Here is a 24,449-nt window from a genome sequence, read left to right as displayed (position 1 = left end):
TTTGCACTGCGCGAAATCAGGAAACGCAACGCTGTCGAAATTTCTGTCATATTTTCTCAGTTTTCTCTAAATTGAACATTTGTAAAGTCGCAATAACCTAACAGTGGCATTCTGTCTGATTCATAGGTAAGTTAAGTGATGGAAAAATGTTATATTTCTACCTGGGAGTCTGGTTTTTGGCCGACATACAACTTTCGTTTTGTACAGAAATTTTGTATAGCGGTAGCCTAAGCCTACCCTACAATACATGCCCTATGCATGCACATGTAATGCAAAATGCACTCGGCACAGTATACATTGCATATTGTATGCACTGGATTATGTGGCAACAATAAGGTCGGTTCTCGTACTGCAATGTTCCACATTGTCAGTAGTCCTGGGCCGGGGTGGAAGCATGTCCAATGCCTGATGCTGATGCAACGCTCGAAGTAGGTTGCAAACACAATGACAATGTTTAAAGTGCTTAGTTCAGCGTGACATGCGGAATACTTCACTTACTTAAAAACTTGAGTTGAGTATCAAAATGAGTGACTGTTGACATCGCACCACCAGCCAATGCCAGTCAGTCGGAGGTGGCCGTTCAGAGAGCCAAAGCCAAAATAAACCACGTCATCTTTCCAAATGGCCTGGCAGGCGGTGGGAACAGTGTTTGCTAAACGAGATTTTCACTCCCCACATTCGGAGCCATGTTCATGGAGAGATGTAAATCATGTATAAACAGGTGCACAATTGGCTCTGTTGGCTGATTGGTCAGTTATGCGTAAATCATACCATCAGCATATCCGTGACCGGAGTTCTTACCATTTTATTTGTGTCTTTATTCTCCAGGTGCGGCACTTCGACGTTCGAGATTCTCACCATGACAAATTTGTGAATTCTTGTCAGACACCAAATTTAAAATGGCTGAAGTTCTTACCAAGAAAAAGCCGAAGGGGCGAGTGAGTATTGATGACATAATGTCTCGCCTCCCATTATTTCTATTAACCATAACACCCTGTTTCCTGAGTTGACTCTTCTAATGCATTACATAGATAAGTCCATAATGGTGATGAAAAGGTTAATCAAAATGCGGTGGAAATATCAAATCACGATGCTACATATGGTTGAAAATCTCTTAAGATTTTTCTGATCAAAACATATTTTTTCGCAATTTTTAGATATTAAAAAAAGGTTGGCGGTTTATAGTTATTGTATTGTAGTTCTAATTGTTGTGATGCAGTTCTAATTGTTGTGATGATTTTGTTCCAGGGTAGAGGCAGAGCGCAAAGCAGGGCGACTAAGCCTCCCCTCCCGCCCGGCTTGCTAGCCGTAGAACTGGACTCTTGCAGCAGTTACGATGAGCTGAGCCAGAGCGACGTCGACACCTACCGCAGCGGAAGCCAGCGCAGCTCCTTTTCCGACTCCGCCCCTTCTAATCTACTGGAGAAGGATGCAACGCCTGATGTTCCCAAGTCAGAAGAGCAGTTTCTGGATGCAGAGGTGGATAAGATCAGCTTCGGCAGCATGGAGATGACGTCATCGCCTTTGGTGACTGGAAGGAAACAGCAAGTTGACTCCCCTTTGGCTGCAAAACCTGAATCTGCCAGCGTAGCGAATGGACCTGCGATAAGTCTAAACATGTCTACGGGTATTACACCCCTGGCTGAAAATAAGAGCCCTTTGCCTGACAACTTGAATGGGAGTTTTCACGACGATGATAGAGCTTCTGCTGAGCTCGATCTTGACGAGAAGATGATCATCTTCATTCGTGTCACTCAGTGCGTCGATCCCAGTAACTTCTCCGGTCAAATTGGTCGAGGTAGGTGACTTGAGACTTGTCGGTACATTTCGGTTGGTTTAAAAATCAAGGTTCACGCCTTTGTCGTTTGTTTGCTTTGGTGGTCGTTTCAATGAAAGGGACTTTCGCCACTGCACCTGATGAATTGGGATGTTCAGGCCTTTCAATTGCATGGTTTCTACACCGTTATACGGTGAAGGGGGCGCCACATGTCCCCAAATCAGCCAAAATATTTCCCCAAATTAGCATAAAAATATTCCCCCCAAAAAAAATTTGTGAAAAAAAATTTTTTTAGAATTTTTTTTGTTTTTAGGGGTATCTGACCCCCCTGAAGCATATTTTGCACATCAAAATGCTCAATTATGCCCCTTTCCCCCAAACTACTGCCCAAAACCCCAAAGTATGTCATTTTCTGGTGGAAACTGCAATTTCGGAGACACGTCCTTTAAGCTTTGGCCGCTGAAATTCCAAATATTTTATCAGATTGCCATATCAAAATGTCCCCAAATTAGGGTGAATAGAGCAAAAAGTACGTCTCCAAAATAGGCAAAAAAATTACAAGGTGTAAAGGAGTACGCATGATTGAAAGACCACTGAGAAAATGACTTTGGTATTTTGGTATTGAATTTTCCATTTTTATGCATTAATCACACTCACCGATGAAAGTTCTTGGAGCATTCTAAAAGATGATTTCACTACGCAGGGGTATTTTGTGCTAGATCTTCACAAATGGTGCTGTTCACAGAATCAAAGCACCGTGCAACCAATTTAAATTGCAGCATTTTTGATTGCAGCTATAATTGCTGCTATGTGTGACAAAAGGATCTCTTGTCTGCACGTAAAACTGGCCACTGCTGGGTTTGCAATTTGATATTGCGACCTGCGATGACCATTGCAAACAAGCAATAATCGTCAAATGTGATTAAAATCACAGGTCGCACCAATTTCAGTCACTGTTTTGCGGGCCGCTGAAAAGAGCAAGCATAAATTTCTCTTTTTCAATATTTTTTATCCACTTTTGAAATTTCAGATGAGGATTTCCAAGCTTTCTCAGAATTGGAATGCGCCATTGAGAGATATTGCCTCGACGACGACGATGTGGTGAAGCACGATGATGACTTTGGCCCCCAGTACTATGTGCTTGCCAGACAGAGGAAAACAAAGATATGGAAACGAGCCTTTGTGATGGGTGTGGACCGGTAAGTTCAACTGTGACTTGACTTTGCCACTCTGTGCAGCGGTCGGCAGTGAATATCGTAAATGAATTGTAGTGCGTGGTGCAGGAGTCGAAAAATCGGCTAGTCTGACGCCCGGGACTAGCTATTTTTCACTTGGGCTAACATGAAGTGCATAAAATCTTTCAACAACTAGCCCAACGGAATAGTGCCTACCTTGGCACCCTGACCACTTCTAAAGGTAATCTAAAAAGGTGTTCGATCGAAAGAGTATTGCGCCAAGTAGAAATACTGTTTTGACTCAAAAAAACAAAATGCTATAATTTCATTTTCATATTTTGCAGTGAGGCAGATGAAGTGGATGTCTATTATATTGACTACGGGATGTCCGAGATTCTGCAGCTTGCCGATGTTATTTATCCCGTGCCTGATAATTTCCTGCAGTTCCAGCAGTTCAATTATGTCTGTGCATTGGACGCTGTCAAACCAGTGAGTTTATCAATAGCGCTTGTCTCAAAATCTTTTAACACACTTGCAAAACCAGTGTTTCATATTTACAGGTGTGGGTAGTTAATGAAAAAATGGTGTTAAATTCACTATGTATGCCAAAAGGCAAAAAACCCCAACTGCAAATTTGAAAATTTCAGCAAAGTTTGCGGTGGTCATGCGGCGAACTGTTGGTCAATATATTAAACCCTGAGATTACTAGTTTTCCCCTCAAAGAGAAGTCTTTGGGTCGCACATCAGAGATAGCTGCGATTTAACTTGCTTGTTTGCTGGGCGCCATGAAAAGAGATGCCCAAAGATATCTGCCCAGGAGTTTCTGGTTTGTTTCAAATGCTCACTGATATTACAAAAATAACGAGCAGTGCAACTCTTATCTAATTACCCTTTAAACTGCGACTCTTATCTAATTACTCTTAACACTATGACTCTTATCTAATTGCTCTTTACACTACGACTCTTATCTTAATACTCTATAAACAACACTTCCTCCACTTCAGACCTTTAGTTTGTGTTGCTGTAAGGTCAGCCTCTTTCTTTTATTTGATTCAGCTGGCCTCAGTGTGGATCTCCCGTGCCGTAACTCTGTTCAAAGAGCTTGTGTTTGAGAAGAAGTTAGAGGTGGAGGTCGTCCCGACACAGCCTCTCAACATCACAATCTATATCGGGTAAGTCTGTTTTAAGAAAATCTATCGAAAAAGAATGCTGACTTAAATCAGCGTAATGCCGTAATCAGCAGAAGATGGAATAAAATGTCCTGATTTTATACTTAAATAATGATAGTAATATTGAGTTACTGTATAGCACTTTTCCATGTTTCTCTGTTCAAAGTGCTTTTGGTATGTCATATTATTACCCCGGTCTCCACAGAAGTCAATCAGGGATTTCAAGGAGCAACCAGAAGGCGCTCACTTGAACTCGACCAGTAGGGGAACCGAGCAGTGACTTGACCGGGTGTCGAATCCACAAAGGACTGTGAAGAGCTAGGAATTTTAGTTCCTTGAAAGCCACGCCGGTTCGTCCAGAAAAACAATCCTGGGTTCTCCCTGGGATCGAACAGATAGTCGCATACTAAAACGTTCCTACTGTCCGACAAGCTCACCTTCCAACAAGTTAGAATCTCCCGCAAGTGAACATCTATTTTGAATGCTTTGTTGATTTCAGTGATGAAAGGAAGTCCGTTGCAGATTTACTCCTTGAGGAGGAAGTTGCCATGGTAACTATTTTGCGTTCGGCAAAAATCATTTTCTGGAGTCAAAAATAATTTAAACTTGTATGAAATGAAAATCAATGAATGGATGGATGGATGAAAGTTTCTCTTCACTGCTTTTAATACAGTTACTCCCTTTGGCTTTTTTACAAGAGGTCCTGGAAATATCAGTTCAAAACAAAATAGCTTGTCCTCGAAAAACATCCTTAAAAGGGTACGCCGTTTGTAATTACTGGTGGTCCAGGAAAATGGAAATGCACTTATGCACAGTGCCATAGTGCAGTTATTATGCAGGTCGGAAACTTGTGTAATATGATAATAACATAGGTTTAGTGTCGAGGAATATGAGGAAACTGAAATATTTTCAGGAACGACTGTTTTGTATTTTCAGCCATGTGTTAGCCCATCTCTGCTGCTGCAGTCTCCCGAGCCGACAGAAGGCGTGTCGATTGCATCCACCTTGGCCACGCCCGAACAATACTCATCCATGGCCAGTCCCGATACGGCATCAAAGACGCTTATTCCAGATGTCGCGTCCCAAACTGTAGGTGCAGAATCTGCACAACTGATGAATCAAGAGGAATTTGGGACTCTGGATACAGATGGAGATGTAATGTTACGGAAACAAGAATTCGGAACTGCTCTCGGAAGTGACGCCATAGATGTTGCTTATCCTTACGTGGGAATCAGCCCTTCAGTAACCTTTCGTGAAAGCAGCTTCGATGCGGATACTCCAGAGAGGAAGACATCATCCCGATCAAAGTCGTCAAAGAAATATGCATCCTCCGTTGTCGAATCGGTGTCTGAATTTAAAACATCCGACATCAAATCTGACGCGAGATGTGTTGACATGAGAAAATCGAAATCGGAAGCCAGTACCAACGTGTCCCAAACGATTCCGGACCAATATGTTATGAACACTCCGGAAACCCCACCTAATCTTGTAGTTGGAGCTAAGACGGAGCCACGCCACGTCAAAGGCCCAAACAAAGCGCCCCCTGCTTTTCAGTTTGATCAACTCTTCAAAGCGTCCTCAAAGATCGTGAAGCCTCGGATTCCATCGAGTCCTGATACGCCAGAAGCAGGTAAAAGTTTGAACTCACCTTTTATGATTTAAATACTGTGGTAAAAATAATTATCCTACGAGACTAAAATTAATGGTCACAAATATACATTTCAAGAGCTTTCCAACCAGTGGAGGTCGGCAGTGATATCATTCAGGTGTGCATTTTGGACATAATTCTATGTCCATGCCTTGAGGATGTTGACACCAAATTGAAACAGTGCTGATCCATCATGAGTGTCGAACCTATGACCTCCCCGGTTATAAGCCCGGCTCTCTTACAACTCTGCCACTGATCCCCCTAAAACTGTGCGACGTAAAATTTAGTTGTCGTTTTTCAGAAACTGTCTCTGAATGTTGCAATCTTGGTCTGGGAGGACCTCCATTTCCACAAGTCATATTGAGTTTTTTTAATCCATTTCAGATGATCTGTGGAAAGCTGATCCTGACATTCTCTTCATGTTTGGAAAGGAGGCGTTAGAAGAGAGAAGAATGAGTAAGTGAAATAAACACCACAACAAATCTCTTAAAGGGACACTATAGGCAGGCAAGATAAAGTTACACAATGTCGCCAATAGGGGTCTCTCCCATCTCACAGTTCACAAAGCTATTCTTGCTTATACAATGAATATATTTTAAATGGGCTTAACTCTTTGAGACTGTTGAACGGCATAAATCAGGCACCAGTAACGTTGAAAACTATATTTCTTTTAAAAAATACTGTAAATCATGTATTTACCTAAATTGGGGTGCTGTGCCGCAAAGAAAAGTACTCGGAAAGATCTTTCAGGAGATACATGTATATAATGCAGGTAGCTTTGATGATTGTTTTGATTGTTAAAAATAGTGTTTTTCACGAAAAATCGCGCGTTCCTGGTATTACGACAGAAAATAAAGACGCGATCTCAAAGCGTTAATTTCTGAATTATTTTTATTTGCAGACAGCCTTGGTTTGATTGAAGAGCAGACGGATGATGACGTCCAGCAAAACATCAACATTGTGGAAAAAATAAGGCAGGGCAGGGAAGGCAGTAGGTGAACATTTTCCAGATAGATCTGGCCAAAAGTGTCATAGTTGACCGGCTTTAGTCATAGTCATTCTGATAAATAGTAATGTTAGGCAGTTGGTGTCATAGTTGGCCGGCTTTAGTCATTCTGATAAATAGTAATGTTAGGCAGTCGGTGTCATAGTTGGCCGGCTTTAGTCATTCTGATAAATAGTAATGTTAGGCAGTCGGTGTCATAGTTGGCCGGCTTTAGTCATTCTGATAAATAGTAATGTTAGGCAGTCGGTGTCATAGTTGGCTGGCTTTAATCATTCTGATAAATAGTGTTGTTAGGCAGTCGGTGTCATAGTTGGCTGGCTTTAATCATTCTGATAAATAGTAATGTTATGCAGTCGGTGTCATACAAGTTGGCCGGCTTTAGTCATTCTGAACCATCAGAGTTAATCGGTCCGTTACCTCCCCTCACAGGGTGTCCAGGATGGCAGAGTGGACCCTAGGTTTGAGGGTCAAGATGGGTTTAAGTTGACTCCGTGAAAGAGCTATATATAATCTGTTTCTACACCATTGGTTAGGCCTACCCTACCCTTAAGATGATGTTATGTTTTGCAACACAAAGGCCATGATACAGTTGCAGTTGTTTACATCAGCAGTAGTGTGTCAGTTTCAATTACAACTTTCAGGAATCAGGAAATCATCGCAGCAGGCAGCTAGTCAGAGAACAAGCTCGCCAAAATGTCACTCCCCTGCATCATCGCGTGTTACGAAGATGACCGCGTCAGGACACCCCCAGAGAGACAGCTCACCGCGGGTCGACTCGCCCCACAGGAGCAGAACGGGAAAGAAGAAGAACCTCGATAAAGTGGTCAAGGCGTTTGACGGGAAACAGGAGGGGAAAGTTCAGTCATCCGATCCAGATGGCCAAGTTGCCAACAAGAAGACAGGGACCAAGGACGGGTGAGTGATACCACTAAGGAATGATATATATTTCAAAGGAAAGGCTGAAGAAAGCTTGCCAATTTCACCCAAACTAATCTACCCCTATGATGTCATTTCTACTCAATTGAACCTCTGTAATGAAGACACCTTTCTCTGATGACATTCGACAGGAGAGTGTCCTTAGTAAAGAGGTTCTATGATTTTTTTCTGCAGTTCTATTGATGAAACAAGGGACCAGGATATTGTCGAGTTCCTCTGCTGCCTTCAGCAGGCCGTTGAGACAAGTGATTGGAAAGTGAGAGAACTGGCCTTTGAAAACACGACGAAACTTGTGGACGATTGTAAGTATGCCATGTTGATCTCTTTGGTTGTGATGCAGATCAAAGGAAATGAGACATGCCGACTTATCGGTGGTAAATATCAGTCCTAAAGTCTCCTCGGGATTGATATACGCACAACCGCTGATAATTCAGCATGTCGGGTAGGCCCCAGGTACTGGGAACCTCAGTCTTGCGTCTGATGCAAAGGACGTAGCAATTAAGGGTTGAGTGTCTTGCTCAAGACACAAAGCGAAACTGCAGTGATCCTTCCTCGGGTTGAACCCAAGGTCTCTTGATTATGAGCCAGGCGCTTAAAAGGCCTATGCTGTTCATTAAAAATTTGAAAGTTGTAATTGAATTTGAAACTTCCCAATTGCGTGATTACATAATAAATAATGAATTCACCATTGCCGTTGTGTAGACAAATATACAAATGTTATAAACAGCAAGTTGGGTAACAATTTCGTATGCATAATAACTGCACTAGCATTGTGTATAACTCACTGTATTTCAATTTTCAGAGACAATCAGTAATTACCAACACCCCTTTAACCACTCTGCCACTGGTCTTCCGTCATGTGAATTGTGATGTCATTCTTTCTTCTATTTGCAGTCAAACTCGATCTCAGTGGCGTTCTGAGTACCACTGACTTGGAGCAGTACATGGGCTCCTTGCTGAGGAGAGGGGTATTAGAAACGAAAGGCGAATTTATTATGGATTTGTTAAATCTCTTACAGAGTGAGTGAATTTTTGTAGCATTTAAAAAATATCGAGTGGAGAGCTGAGCATCAACTAGGGCGTTATCAGCACTGTAAACAACTACAGTGGAACCCCGGTAACACGACCACCCAAGGGACTAAGCCGAAGTGGTCGTGTTACCGGGGTGGTCGCGTTAGTGAATTTAAGAATCATAAGTAGGTTTTCCCGCCAAAACATCGTCCTGCTGTGTGTACATTGACATGCATTAATGACTACGCCACCGGGTGATTCGATAATTTTGTGTGTATATTACGAATAAAAAATCATTTTCTTGAGTGTTTTGCGTTTAATTTGCAACTTATGTAAATGAGTAAATAAACTGACGAGAGCTAATTAGACCAAACATTACATTAAAACTTGAGCATGCTAATTAGAACAAGCATGTAATTCACACCATCGGCAGCTGCCCTTCTTGATGTCAAGCTAATATTCCCGCTAACATTGAGAGAGGTGATGTGAGAAGATGTTGAGAATTCTTCCTGATGTCTTCCTGCTTTAACATCAGCCAATTTGAACTGGTACTGATTAAATCATCTTTTTAATAACGTATTTTATCAACATTACGACGTAGTAAGCATTCTTTACTTTGAGTATCGGTACTCTTACTAATCAACATAATTTATTTGTCCTAAAAACTACGTGTGCATGCCTCTTGACATCATTTAATACTAAATGATGAAAAAACAAGCCGTGAGTCGAAAAGAAAGCTTATTCTTCATTTTATTTGCGCTTACATTTGATCAAACCTTGGAGGAATTATACTTGAAGTATAGTTCCTCCAAGATCAAACTCACTTACACATCATTTATTTTCATATGGATTCCCATGGTCATTGTGTTCGAGGTGCTAATTATCAACACGGATTTGCGAGAAGGTGCCAATTGATACCATGCAGTCATGGTTGATTACGGCAATTAGGCCTCATGGTCGCGTTAGCGGGGTTAATTTGCAGTTTGGGACCGACCAAGCTGGTGGTCGCGTTCTGGGTACCGGGGTGGTCGTGTTAGCGAGGGCCAGTTAATGGGAATTAGAGAGAAAACCATTCGGGACCGGAGAATTTTGGTCGTGTTCGCGGGGTGGTCGCGTTACTGAGGTGGTCGCCGACCGGGGTTCCACTGTATTGGCGATTTGTACTGTAAAGTAGGAGGAGACTTACGCTGTCGAAGAATGGCCCTCTCTATTACGTGAGAAAAATTTTACCAACTGGGAATCGAACCTGGGACCTCAGACAGGCCATGCGCTGATGTTTCTCTCCACCACTCTGGCAACTTTTGTAGCATTCTCGAAGCCGATTGAAGGATTTTTTCTTCCTGCCAACCTGATCTTGAAAATCATAATCCCTGCGGCAAACTCAAAATGACGTCGGCAGCATTACTGACCAACAATATTCGCGTCATTGCCTTATAAAATTGCACAATTCTTAATTTTTTTAATCAATTTCAGACCATGACTCCTTTGGTAGTACATTCAGTTTCGCCATGACGAATGTGATGCTGGAATTCGTTAAGGTAGGCAATAATTAGAAGAAATGTATTTTCTCCCTTTTTGAAAGAGTCCTCCTTTTTGTGCCAGTTGATCAGAAGGTTGTGGGTGTGAGTCCTGGCCAGTGCCAATTGATCCCTTCAACTGGCCTGAAATTGCCAAGAGTAGCACCTAATCCGACATCCTTGGCTTCTGAACTGCTTGTAGTAGGCTGGGAAATCAATGTAAAGTGCTTTGAGACAGTAAATTTGTACAGTACAAAAGTGCTTGCATTTATTTTTCTCTTACATTCCTTCATATGTGATATATAAAACTGACTTACATTGTTCTGTATTATTTATTTGGACAGGTTGTTACTCGTGGAAGAACAAAGCATGAGAAAAGTGAGGATTTCTGTGAATTTCTGATTAAAATCATCAAGGCTTCCACAAAATGGGTGACGAGGTAAATTATTCCACATGAATAGCTAAATTCGGGAAAGGTTTGAACATTATGCATCAAAAAGTTTGGACAGTATGCATTGGCAAAAGTTTCAACATGATGCATTGATTTCGACATGATCGGTTGGTTTGGACATACATTTATAATTATAATTATAGTATGATAAAAGTTTTGGCATCATGTGAAGATAAAAATGATTGGACATTATGCGTTGGTTTCGACATGGCGGTTGGTCTTGACACACATTTGTAACTATGATAAAAGTTTGGGCATCATGTGACAGTGAAAATGTTTATACATCATGCATTGGTTTCGACATGGGTTGTAACAGGTGATCAAACCCACACATCACGACTTATGATGGATTGGCATTCTACAGGGTGGCCCAGAATTATTTTCCCTCGCACAATGGAATTACACATTAGAATTGTATTGTCCAGAGGCAAATAATTCTGGGCCACCCTGTAGTGCGCCAACCACGTGGCCTGGACGATTTGAAATGAGATGAAAAAGGCACTAAAATTGAGAAAGACGGGGACGGTGCTGTGCCTTGCTGAAACTCCCTAGCTGAAACGCTAACTCGGTATATCTAGAATATTGATTGTTATTTTCAGTGCGCGGACAAGTGTGCTGGATTTCACGCTGAAAACCCTGGAGAAATGGCTGATCTACAACAAAAAGGTACGTTTTGCAGTTACAGTGGAATCTCACTTAGCGGACACCTCTCTATAAAGGACAACCTCTCTATTAAGGACACTAGTTTTGGTCCAAAAATGGCAGTTTCCATTCAATCTGACCTCTCTAATCAGGACACCTTTCTATTAAGAGCAGCACTTATTGGCCTACAAAATTTTGAACCAAAATGGCTGCCGGTCACAAAACCCTTAAGCCAAATGACTCAATAAGAAATCTCTTTTTTTATCAGGACAGTGGTTTAGATAAGGTAAGGTTGTGATAGGTGTGGTTTTACCTTATGTACTGTATATCTAATTCAGTCGTGGTAGTGGCTATCGTTAAAAAGATTCATCACCTCGGTGTGAATGATTTGATAAAACTTGTTCTGACACAAACAGAGACATTTAGCTGAAGGAAATATTTCGTTCATAAACGACGAACTAACGTGGTTGACTGTGGTGGCCTGGTGACGTCAGCTCTCCTCTAGGCCTACAACTATCTTACAGATATGCACAGAGCTCTCTCAAATTTATCAAACGTCGCCAGGCAACCTCAGATGACCACGTTACATGTAGCTGACTCAGTTCATCGTGTATGAAATGCTCACTCCACGTAAATTTCTCTTCTCGTGTTAAAAAGACTTTTATCAAACATTTGTGTTGTTTTAACAAAAAGCTTGCTTTCTCCATACTGTTGCTTAGTCGTGTGTGTATATATTAATAAATGTGTCATTGAGCGTGTTTGATTTTTCTCAGTGAATGTAATGTATAATGAAAGTGTGTTTGGTTTTTCTCAGTGAATATAATGTATCATTTAGCGTGTTTGATTTTCCTCATATCGCTTCCCCTGTTGGTACTTATTCAGGCTATTTAAAGGCATGCACAATAAAGGTGTCTTAAAAACAATGTCGTGCCTGGCCCGAGTTAGTTATCGTCAAAAAGGAGACTTCCCTGAGTAAAATGAGTGAGATTAATGTAAGACAGATTTTAGGTGAAAAAGTGTAAGATAGTGTAAGAACTTGCATATTTCTAACTGATTTGATCATGCTGTACTGAACTATATCACGTGTGTGACTGTCCTGCAGAAAAAGTGTAAGATAGTGTAAGATCTTGCATTATTTCTAACTGATTTGATCATGCTGTATGGAACTATATCACGTGTGTGACTGTCCCGCAGAAAAAGTGTTAGATAGTGTGAGAACTTGCATTATTTCTAACTGATTTGATCATGCTGTATAGAACTATATCACTTGCATGACTGTCCCGCAGAAATTCTTCTTACAGGTCTTTCACATTTTTTGAGTGTCCTTTTGAGTGCCATCTCTGGAGAAAATGTAAGAGAAATAAAAAGATGCAAGAAAATTGTAAGATGTGTCACGTACATTTCAGAAATGAAAAAATCAGATCATTTTTGTTGGCCTTTGCAGAAACTCTTGACTCACAACACGGCCGACTTGGAGCGTCTCTTCCTACAGTGTACAGTTACGGTGTTGACAGCGGTAGGTCATGTGATCGATGATGCGTACCCGGAAAAGGTCATGTGGATGATGACGGAGCTGAGAGAGAGGCAACTGGACCATGACAAGTGGAATAGGTGAGAGCCAAATTACTGCGACAATACTCCGCCAAATTTTCACAAGCATTTCTTTTTGGTAGATTTTGTGAAGAACCTCGTCTGATGACAATAAAAAATTGCCAAAAAAATATTTGATTGGAAAAAGTGGAAGAAATTAGCAATTTACAAAAGAAAGGTTGCGGAAATTTTATTGTTTGAGTGGCGAATCAGTCTGATGTACATTTCTTTGTAGGCCTAAAACTCGACATTTCACAATAAATTGACTTACGTACAATGTACAGTTTCAATACAAGTCCACAGTGTTGACAATTTACAACTGAGATTTCCTCAACTGGTCGCCTGGAAATAGATGGTAGAAAAATTTGAAATTCCCCAGTGATCGCTGTCAATTTGCGGTCGATTTTGGCGTCGATCGCTTACCGGGGGAGGTACACACAGGGCTGGCATTCCATTGACCGCTGACTGGTGATGTCTCGTTTGGACTACGGAAATAGTCTGTTAGCTGGGGTTAATGAGCAACTCCTGCACAAATTACAACTAGTGCAGAGCCGTGCAGCAAGAATAATTACAAGGACTCCACTACGTGAGCACATAACACCCGTTTTGAGAACTCTCCACTGGCTTCCGATACCATATCGTATCGATTTCAAGGTTTTACTCATGGTGTTCAAAGCCAAAAACAACATGGCTCCATCATATATCTCGGACATCCTGCCATCGTATGTCCCAGGGCGATCCCTGAGCTCGGATAACCAAGAGTTGTTGGTGACTCCCAGGTATCGCCTTGAGACTTTTGGTGGGAGAAGCTTTACAGTTTATGCCAGCAAATTATGGAACTCGCTGGACACTAACACCCGCAACAGCTCCACCGTCAGCGAGTTCAAAAGAAGATTAAAAACCAAACTATTTGAACAGTGTTTTTGTTAAGCGCAGCTGAGCAATTTTTCTAATTGGATTTTGCGCTATATAAATGCTATTTGTATGTATGTATGTATGCATCAACACCTGTATTCATGTAGGTGTTTCTTATCATCTATCAGTTCTTCCCTATGCTAAGAGAATATCGTATTCATTGTAAGAAAACTGGCAGTAAAGCTTCTAATAGTTCTTTCTTTTGTCTGAAGAATATCATATCCGTTGCAGGAAAACCAGAAGTAATGTACTGGACCTTCTGCTTCTCCAAGCGCGAGGCTGGGATCAAGGGGTTAAGCAGAATGGACGGAAAGATGCTGCCAATGACAGGACTGGATGCCACATTGGGGCACAATGTGATCTTCTGGTTGATAAGTCCGAGGACGGGCTGGGAGCGCATGAGAAGAGAGATGGTGCAAAGAAAACTGATTCAGGTGAGATGATGATGTCATGTCGGTGTTTGTAGTTGGATAAGTGATGTGTCTTGCTCAAGGACACTGAGACGAAATGGCGGTGATCCTTACGGGCGTCGAACAGGCCATCTCCTGATTATAAAGTTGGAGTTGATACCCTGCTATCAAAAACGGTAGAGGTTATCATCACACATCACACTTCAACCTCGATCTTTCCTGAAACCTTGCAGTAGCACTCAGATGACCTGCTCAAGCGGCTATGCAGTTTGACCTGGATACATTTCAGTTCTGGAAGAGTCAGAATTCAGAATCATTTCCGACATTTTGGTCGTCCGAATAAGTACTCTGTTCTGAATTAAGAAACTTTTTAGAGAGTCTGAATTGGGAATCACAAATAGCGTATTGGCCCTACCCCATTTTCAGCACTCCCTGACCCCCCCAAAATTTCCCTTGGCCAAAATTGCCTCAGAACTGATTCATACGCATTGAATGAGTCAGTTCCTTCATCATCTTGTTTGCGTGTTGTTGTTCTTTTAACGTTGAAGTCTTGAGAGTACTAAAAAGCGGCTGGAGGTGGGTAATTTGGGCCTAAAAAGTGACACTAATCTACGTCTGATGGCGCTGAAAGTGATAAGCACTTTGCCACTAATCCCCTACTTCGTCTATTCTTTTAGGGACAGCAGAAAATGATTCAGTGGTTGCTGCTCGTCTGAAAGAAGAACCTGCTGAATACACGCTCGTCAAGGCAATGCTGTATGACCTTCACCTTGATCACCTGTACACGAACTTCGTCTCGTGGGGAATCACGGTAAGATGTTGTGGATAGCATGGAATTCAGATTTTGTGAGACAACTCGTCAGCATCCTGATCACTTCTGGATTGAATTCCAGATTGTGGCAATTGTGTTTAAATGCCTATACATGGACAGGCCTCAGCGTTGATATGGACATACAACCCAACACGTGATCTTAGGTCGACTGAAAGTATCCTTTTCTCCTTACATCCTCCTTGCCAATGACCGGAACTCTATTTATTGCTGACATCTTTCGGACTCTGCTTGAATAGGCCGCCATTTCATTACCAAGCGACTACTGGGTGTTCTAGTCATCCAATAGTTTGTGACATTGTCATATTATTGTCAAAGTACCGCATTAGTACATTTTGGTTGACACTGTTTTACATGTACAGTGAAACCTCTGTTAGCGGACACCTCTCTATTAAGGACAACCTCTCTATTAAGGACAACCTCTCTATTAAGGACACTAGTTTTGGTCCCAAATTGGTTGTTTCCATTCAATTTGACCTCTCTAATCAAGGACAGCACTTGTCAGTCCCGAGGGTGTCCTTAATAGAGAGGTTCTACTGTATTTCAAACGAAAAACAGAATGTAAGAGTTAAATGGTTTGCTATCCTTTCCAGGATTCCCTTATCAAATCGGAAGATATGCACCTCGGTAACTATCTAGTCGGCTGCGGCTTCACGATCCCATTGGTCAGCAGGATGATGGAGTATCTCGACCGGGACATGCCAGCGCCACATGTGGAGGAGGAGAGAGTTGAGCCGCATCAAAGTCTCGGGGAAATCATCAAACATTTGGGCCTGCCGTCGGAGAGGATGATGGCGAGACGACACGATCGTGACCACACGCTGGAACTGACTCCTGCAAATAAGGTGAATCCTCTTAAATCTTTGTGCAGCCCTCCAGGGGGGACCGAGCGGCTGGTCAGATACTAAATGACGACAACAAGGTTTGTCTGACAAACCAGGGGGGGGGGGCTACTGTCAATTAGACACATTTATGGGTTTTGGTAGGCCCCTACCAGCGGGTACAGTTTTCCATTCTAGATACGATGAAAAAAGTCATATACGTAGTCACTCATTCCTATATAGTCACTCAGCCTATGTTGTTTAAATTCTACACATTTAAAAATGTGAGGAGAAGTGGTTTGAGGTGAGAGGTAAATTTTAATGAAACAAATGGGTTTGGGACAGAAAGTAGTGTTCTTTTGAAAGGGTGTCATGATGTCACTTTTCTGATTTTAGGCAAATTTCTGACTTTTTTTCAGTAAATGCTAAATCTCTCTCTCAACTCTCTGTGCGTCTTTGAGTTTTCATAATTGGTCCAGAAAGAGCATTTTTGTGCAAGTTGGCGCTGATCAAAGTAAAAGATTTTTGTGAGAAATATTCAAGAATTTTAGCCTGAGTAGATTTTTGCATCTCTCGTAATAGCTAGGTTTCACGGTGTTTTCTATATTGTGACATTTAGATTAATTGATATTTCTTTGTGTCTATTTCAGGAAACTACTCAACGTCAATCAGAGGTCGCTCCAACGAAAACTCTCGACTTCGGATCAAAAGACTCCTCGCCTTCTCTGAAAGAAGTCGCTGAAACGCTGTTCAAAACAGACAAGGAGATTCGAAAGCTGCGGGCTTCTGGTTCGAGAGACGTAGAAATCGACGAATATAATATCTCAGAATATTTCAAGGTGCCATTTTCGAAGGCCGACAGTGGCGCGGGTGTTGTCCTCGCCGATCAAAAGGAGTTCCCGCCATTGGCTGATACGGACGAAGCTGAAACCTTAGTCGAGTGGGATGATGACCCGCCTTTAAAACAGTTGAGTTTCTCGGATATGCTGCGTAAAAAGGTGGAACGGGATGTCATCGCCAAGTTCTCTGAGCCGTCGCAGAAAACTGACAGTCTTCCAGAGGGGCCGACGATACAGGATTGGATTGAGGAACGGCTGAAAGATGGCTCTGGTGTGACAGAACTTGGTAAAGGTACAAGTTTGAATGCTGCTGCGGGTGAACCTTGCAGAGAGGAGAGAAAATATGCGGAGTCAGCAAAAAAATCTGAGTCAAAATTTGAAAAAGTTTCTGAAAAGATTTCAGATGACTGGTTCTTTGTGGAATCTGAAGATGAAGAAGAGGATGAGAATCCTGTGCCGAATTTTGCGAAACCGACATTGCAGGAATCTCAACCTCGCGCCCAGTCTGAACCATGTGAACAGAGCACGAGATCAAGGCCTTCAGATTCGTGGAAATTGAAACGCTATTCGCAAACGTCGCCAATTTCTAAAGATCCGTGTAATAACGTTATAGCAAGAGAAGATTCCTTGGGTTTGAATGCGATTAGTGATTTATTAGAGTCGGAGGCTCGCAGTGATGCTACGGAGGCAGTTACCATGGTGAGGACGCAAACAGAGAGTGCGAAACCAGAAATGGCATCTAGTTCGAAAAAGCCCTCCTGGTGGCGCGTTCCATCGCCTCCGAAGGAAAAGGGTACGCCTGTTGCAGGAAAATGCGATTCTGAATCAGATGTTAAAAATTCTGCGCGAGACACCAAAACTGTGCAAGATAAGAACAAAGGGAATGCAAACAGTGTGAAAAAACCAAATGAAAGGACTTCAACGGGCAATTCAAAAGTCTATTCGAAAAAGATTTCGAGCGATTCGAAGAAAATTTCGAGCGATTCAAAGAAATTGGATGGGCCGGAGTCGGTGGTGGATTGGATGTTTACGGGGAGTTCTTCCCTGAAAGGGAGGATGGGTCCTGTGAAAGAGAGGCTGACACCTGCTGGGGAGAGTCAAGATTTAAAGGCTGCCGATGTCAATACGAGGGCGTCCACTCCAGATTGTTGGAGCGATTTGTCCGATTCAGAAGTGGATGATCCGCCGGTGATGTTCGAACCGAAGTTGGATCACGATGCTTCTGAGATGAACTGTCCAAAGATTGATAAATCTGCAAGTAAGTCATTAGTTGGTGATTGGAAAACGACTCGAGAAAATGATGATTTTAGTGGTGGTGGTGCGAGACCCAAGACAGTCAAAATGAGTGGCAGACATGACGTTGTTGATAGTGGCCTAAGGACTCGTATGAATGGTAAAAACACTGATAGGGGGCGTAATGAGAGAGAAAGTGACTCTCAAAGTTTGCGCAAAAAACTTGATGTCAATGATTCTTGTTTGAAAAATCAAACTGGTTCAGAAAGGTCGTCCACTTTAGACGCTAAACTCATTAACAACGACAGCGCCAAAAAATCACACGATAGTTTTGAATATGACTTTCAGTACGTCCCGCAGTTGGAGGAACCGGAAAAATGTGGGGCCCCTGCCAACGCCATGTATGTTGATGACAATTACGAAATAAAACCAGATACTTCCGAGCGAAAATTTGCATTTCAGGACGGTGATAATTTGACGGATTCTGATGATGAGGTGATGGTGATTATGGATGATGTAATCCACGATCGCATCCTGGAAGAAAAGGACCGTAAACGCAAACTGCATGAGAAATATGTCCGTCTGCCGGAAACGGATCACAGTTTCCAGGGTTTTAGTCTGATGAAGCCGAGATGCTGTACGTGTGGTGCCGAGAATCATCGGACGTATGATTGCCCGAATTTTAAGTAAAAAATTATTCAGTGATGTTGGATCACTTTTAAAATCACTTTGATTTTTGTTATTAATGTTATTGAACTTTGAAATTTCGCTCTGAAATGGGGAATTTTTGGTCGCATTCGGTAAAATCCACTGGAAGAGGTTTAGCTACTGGTCCCCTGTCAATTTCATATTGAAAATTTTTCTATAATAAAAATTTGTAATCCAACAAATAACAAAACTGTGGCCTTACAACAGCAATGAAGCTTCTGCGTGTTTTACGTATAAGGTAGGCAAAACATACGGTCAGCATTCTGCGCAAATGTGTAAGTTGTGCGCAGTTCATGCGAAGGTCATGTAGCTCAGGGGTTGGAGCATTTGCACTATCTATGCGCAAGGGTGTGCGTAGATGCATTCACATGAATGAAACTCTCAGAAAAACTTTTGTGGTTTACTGTGGATGTGCAATTACTTTGTTACCAGATTGAATTATTTTTTGTTCCACAACATAATTCATCACCGATGTCTGGCGTTTGCATGAATTTGGCAAAACTATGCACTCGCCCAAGGGATATAGCTTGATGGGGTATATTCTTTCCACCTGACTATGTGTCAAAACTACTCTAAAGATCTGATTGCCAAGAATGAATTTGCTAGTCATAATTTAAGTGCTTCAAAAGTATAATTTTGTACAAGTGCTACTATATCACGCAGAAGTCAAAGTACATTTTCTGTGCGGTTAATATGCAGTTTTTGACTATTATGCCAATTATCTTTCACTTCTTTTATCGCTCATGGTTAAGTCGCCAATGTTTGCTGTACATGTACAGTGGAACCTCCCTTAGCGGACACCTCTATTAAGGACAACCTCTCCATTAAGGACACTAGTTTTGGTCCCAAGTTGGTTGTTACCATTCAATTTGACCTCTCTAATCAGGACACAGTCCCGAGGGTGTCCTTAATAGAGAGGTTCTACTGTACTTTAATAGTGACTTAAGGCCTACTGCATAAATGGTATCAGGACACTTCCCCCCTGGACATTTGCCCCCCGGACTTCTGCCCCCGTACTTCTGCCCCCCTAGGACATCTGCCCCCCGGATTTTTGCCCCCCCCGGACATTAGCCCCCCTAGGACTTCTGCCTCCCTAGGACATCTGCCCCCCGGATTTTTGCCCCCCGGACATTAGCCCCCCTATGACTTCTGCCCCCTAGGACATCTGCCCCCCGGACATTTGCCCCCCCGGACATTAGCCCCCATAGGATTTCTGAATACATCTTTTCTATTTATAGTAACGATAATTCTATGTATAGTAACGTCGCGGAATGCTATTCCGATGCTTGTGAAGGGATAGGCTTGCGTAGCTAAGCCCGAATAAAAAAAAAGTTAGTTGGCGTCCCCCTTTCTACCCGACAAAGTGCTCGAGAGCCAAAAAAAATGTATAGTGCATTTTACACTAGAATGTACACCTACCCGGATTTTATCATGATTCAGATTTTTTTTTATTTGCTCAGCAGCTATATTTTCAGCCTTAAAATGAATTAAAAAAAACAAAAACACCTCCCCCTACCCACCTCCTCCCAGAAGCAAGGACGCTAACCAGCTTTTTTTTAAAGTGGCCTAATGATACTCCTTTTCTTAGAAATGCCTCTGTCATACAATGTTTCTGTAAATCTATTTTTAGTACATGTACATGTATATCTGATGTTTTGAAACGTGTTTGTTGTTTGATTAAAATAGAAAACTTCACATGACACCTCCGTCTCCTTCCACCATCACAACCAATCAAGAAATGAAGTTATAGTACAGGTCAAAGAAGGTAATCATTATTTAAATTATTTTGTGCTGAAAATTACTGAAGGGTGGCCTACCTGCTACCTTCAGTAATTCTGCTACCTTCAGTAATTTTCATTTAAAAGAAATACAGCAATCCTTACCATTCTTACATTTGACCTATGGATTGCCCTGGAGTAATGCACATAAGTATGCTCTTAAATCTATTAATACAGGCCAAAGCTGATCATCCTGCTACTCTTGGACTGACCGACTCATCCAAGTTCTCTTTGACTGTCCCCGGTGGTAAATGTCCGGGGGGGCAGACGTCCTAGGGGGGCAGAAGTCCTAGGGGGGCTAATGTCCGGGGGGAAAATGTCCGGGGGGCAGATGTCCTAGGGGGGCAGAAGTCCTAGGGGGGCTAATGTCCGGGAGGCAAAAATCCGGGGGGAAAGATCCGGGGGGCAGATGTCTGGGGGGCAAATGCCCTAGAATCTGCATAAATACGCACTGAATGTAAATTTCATCATGCCGTTGTGTAGAAAGATGGGCAAATACATTGTACTACATGTACATACCAAGTTCAGCAATGATTCTTTGGTGGGCAAACAACATGTATCAGCATCCGTGCTATCATCAGAACATTGTTGTTTGCCTGCCAAAGAATTAATGCTGAACTCAAATGACCCTGATGGTCCCAGACAGAAATCTGAAGGATTTCTGAATAAAATGTAGAGTTGATGTAGGCTTCTAAAATGGTTGAGGTAATTACCAAAGATAATAACTATATAACAGTAAGAAGAAATGGCATGCGGACACTTCCCATTTACGGACGAATGGCTCATTTTGTTACATGATTAAATGTAAATATAACTGATTCTTATTTTGAAATATAAAAATCTGTTTCTGTGTTAAAACGGAGTGGCCTTTTTTTTCTTCCTAAACACTGAAGGAGTTTCACAATCCCATTCGAGAACCAATTCACCGAGAATGACAAGCTTTTAGCTCTGAAGGTTTGAAGAACAGTGACTGCACCTATATTTAATCAAAGGGTGCAAGGAAGGCCTCCTATATTGAGCAACGGACAAGGTCAATAGAGGGGTACACCGAACAAGCCCCTGATCCTGCCTGCCACTGGTGAAAGTCTCGTCCACCGTCTTTGATCCCATCAGAGAATCATATCTACTTTCAGTTGTGTGGGAAGATGGCTTGTGGCTGTGCTGAACCTGTTTTGACAACTAAAGCGAGTCAATGGGTGATATGAATAAAGACTAGCAAATGCTTTTACTTCAATTTTGTACAGAAAGGCCTAGTGTATATGTACATGAAGTTTTAGATAAAAGCAATTGCTAGTCTTTATTCATATCACCCATTATTTCTATCAAATCCATTGAGTCTGGTTCTGGCATGAAAACTAATCAATTCTTGGACTCGCATTGTGAAATTGCCTTAGGCAACAGTGGCGCTGTCTCGCGGCAGAGAGTGGAACTGAAATTGTCGTCCAAAACTTTCAGTTCAACTTTCTACCGCTAGACAGCACCACTGTCGCCTAACTCACTTATGAAATTGAGCATGCCTTCTGACTTTCTTTTTAGGCAAAGGCCTTTTATATGAATTGATTTTTTTTACATTGCCAATGACATGAGACACAGGGTGGGGCCTTTAAGCTGTATTTGCATGTGCCTGTCTTGCAAATAACCTCGACAGGTCTCCCATTTTTATTCATTTTCTTCATGTTTGGACAAAGATTGACGGTTGTGATGATGGACTGGAACCTAGGCCTTCCTCCCAATCCATTGCTGTACTTGCCACTCCAGAGCCAAATAGGCCTCGGCCTAGGCCTCTGGACTTGCCACTCCAGAGCCAAATAGGACTCCAATACAGTGTGTTTCGACATCCTGATCCTCCATCTACTTCTGTGCTCCAAAGATGTGAAAAAGGAACGTTATTTTAAAGTACAATTGATAGGCAACGATTCCACACAGAGGGGAGAAAAAAAGGTAGATCCTTCTCATAAGTCAGAAACTTTGCAAAAAAATATTCCCACGGTCAGAGCCAAACGGAATGGGAGGGTTAATGGAAACCTTGTTCCTAGGAAAAAGTTTAAAATTTCTTGATACATTCACCTGCAATATTCATTTTTTATCCTGGGTACAAGGTTGTTTATTAACCCTTGCAGCCCATTTGGCTCAGGCCGTGGGAATATTTTGTTTGTAGGGATTTTTATAGTTTGGGGGAGTATCTAACTTTTATGGCGATCTTAATCCCATCTAGGCTGATGGTCTCTACCATATACTGTCAAGAAATGATGTCTTGAGTGATGCAGCATCCTCCTCCTTAGAACCAGGACATTCTTCCTCATTTGCTTCTGTGCTCCTAAGATGTGAAAAGGGAACGTAAAAAAGGAAAGTAAAATTGATAGGCAACGACTGAAGCCTGGCGTGGCCTACCTCTCTCAGACAAGATCGCAAGTGAGAACACAGTATCCTCTGGTGCTCAATTTTGGTTGGCTGAAGACCTTCTGGTGTACCCTTTTATCTGTCTTCTCTCAAATTGACAGGGCAGGCAGGTCAGGGAAAACACGAAAGGTCTTGATTTTTAGTGTTGTTTCACAACAAATTGAACAATTTTTGCCTGGTGAACCTCCATGACGCCTATGGTGTAGATAATCCATCAGGTAAATCTCCACAAGTGCCATTAGTTGGCATTGTTCTTTACCTATAGGTTGCAAGTCAGCATGTACTTTTGTTTTTAGTTCAGCTCCAGTAGCGGGGACTACACTCACAGCTGGGACAAAGTCACCATCCTAAGACTAATCTCCTTTCGATTGATCACAGATTGTGACATTGTCTCCGCCATGCTACCAGAGCAATGTCAATTCTGGGCTGGGACGAAGTCGCAATCCGGCAAAACTAATCTACATACGATTGATTGGCTTTGATCACAGGTTGTGACATTGTCCCCACCATGCCACCAGGTGAATTCTGGGCTGGAATTCCGTCTCAATTCTGAGGTGGCCCAACTTCAAAGCAGTTTATTTTGGAAGACACCTACGCATCAACAACACAGGAGTGGAGCATCTTTTTCAGGTATAATAACATTGTAGATTCATAAAACGCAGTAGAGCACTGGCAGTCAAAGCATTTACTGCTTATCATCTTATTTCTCCAATAGTGTTTTGCCTTACATAAAGCAAAGTAACAGCACCTTATTTCAGTTTTTATTCTAATAACTAAATTCACAAAATGATAACAATGTACAACATTTTTAATCGCGTACAGCGCTAAAACTGCACAGCTGTGGGCCTGAAACTGGTTAATTGTGTTGCCTATTCGCAATAGGTTGTCTTCCCCTATGACATCGCCATCTCTCAGAAGGTAACAAGCAGGGGCAATCGGGCCTCAAATTTCACCAAGGGGTGGACGATAATGATTATTTTAGACCGATCAGAGTCTAGTGTCCATTCGCAATAGGTTAAACCATCATCATGCCCCTTTGACGGCGCCATTTCTCCGCCATCGGGCCAATCGGGCTGCAAACTGAGGGATGGACGGTAATGATCATTTCAGATCGATCAGAGTGTCACAAGTTCAGAGCGAAATCACCAGACAGTTGTATGGAGTTACACCAAAGGCTGACCCCTCACTTCATTTGCAATGCAATGAATTTTTCTTCAGAATTTGATGGCTCCCATCCTATTGATGCTTCCTTCAGCTTGGTCCACATTACATGTGGTCGGGACACCGACCTGTCCTGGTGGGACATCCGAAATCTGAACATTGGATCTGATCTCTGTGGTTGACATTGACTTGTCTCAAGAGACATCTACTGTACATGTGCATGTACAATCTGAACGCCAGGATCTAATTCTGGTTGTGACATTGTCATCTTCGTAAAACCAGCTTTTCAATTAAACTCCCCTCTTACAAACTAGGTGAATTACCAAAAAGATGTCTTCAGGGCACATCTGAAATCTTAACACCCATTTGTGGTTTAATGATTTGTCCTCAAAGGACATCTTTAACCTGAACACAAAAATGTGTTTGTAGTTGT

The 24,449-nt window shown here is 42.1% G+C and overlaps 1 protein-coding gene across 3 annotated transcripts; it reads left to right on the top strand.

Annotated features, from left to right (window-relative positions):
* The first annotated feature begins 18 nt into the window (after positions 1-18).
* Positions 19-19,695, top strand: LOC135489236 (uncharacterized). Of its 3 annotated transcripts, XM_064774498.1 has the most exons (23): positions 19-126; positions 829-938; positions 1,249-1,798; positions 2,808-2,976; positions 3,297-3,441; positions 4,009-4,124; positions 4,621-4,672; positions 5,058-5,751; positions 6,154-6,225; positions 6,671-6,760; positions 7,417-7,690; positions 7,886-8,013; positions 8,606-8,731; positions 10,196-10,260; positions 10,584-10,678; positions 11,290-11,356; positions 11,601-11,618; positions 12,777-12,943; positions 14,069-14,271; positions 14,925-15,058; positions 15,670-15,921; positions 16,548-17,994; positions 18,432-18,562. In XM_064774498.1, the coding sequence occupies exons 2-23, from the start codon at positions 900-902 to the stop codon at positions 18,437-18,439; spliced, it is 4,911 nt and encodes a 1,636-aa protein (XP_064630568.1). In that variant the 5' UTR covers positions 19-126; positions 829-899; the 3' UTR covers positions 18,440-18,562. The 3 variants fall into 3 exon arrangements, with proteins under 3 accessions (XP_064630568.1, XP_064630566.1, XP_064630567.1); XM_064774496.1 differs by having other exon boundaries at positions 16,548-19,695; XM_064774497.1 differs by lacking the exon at positions 11,601-11,618 and having other exon boundaries at positions 16,548-19,695.
* Positions 19,696-24,449: the final 4,754 nt, after the last annotated feature.

This window comes from Lineus longissimus, chromosome 6 (assembly GCF_910592395.1).
Source record: "Lineus longissimus chromosome 6, tnLinLong1.2, whole genome shotgun sequence".
Classification (NCBI taxonomy): Eukaryota; Metazoa; Nemertea; class Pilidiophora; order Heteronemertea; family Lineidae; genus Lineus; species Lineus longissimus.
The sequence above is the reverse complement of the archived record's forward strand: the minus strand, read 5'-3'. Positions and strand labels throughout refer to the sequence as shown.

Excerpts from the sequence above, each read along its gene's own strand:
- LOC135489236 (XM_064774496.1), top strand. The coding sequence starts at position 900 with ATGGCTGAAGTTCTTACCAAGAAAAAGCCGAAGGGGCGA. Across the intron at positions 1,799-2,807 it reads CTCCGGTCAAATTGGTCGAG|ATGAGGATTTCCAAGCTTTC; the intron begins GTAGGTGACTTG and ends TTGAAATTTCAG. Across the intron at positions 4,673-5,057 it reads TTGAGGAGGAAGTTGCCATG|CCATGTGTTAGCCCATCTCT; the intron begins GTAACTATTTTG and ends TTGTATTTTCAG.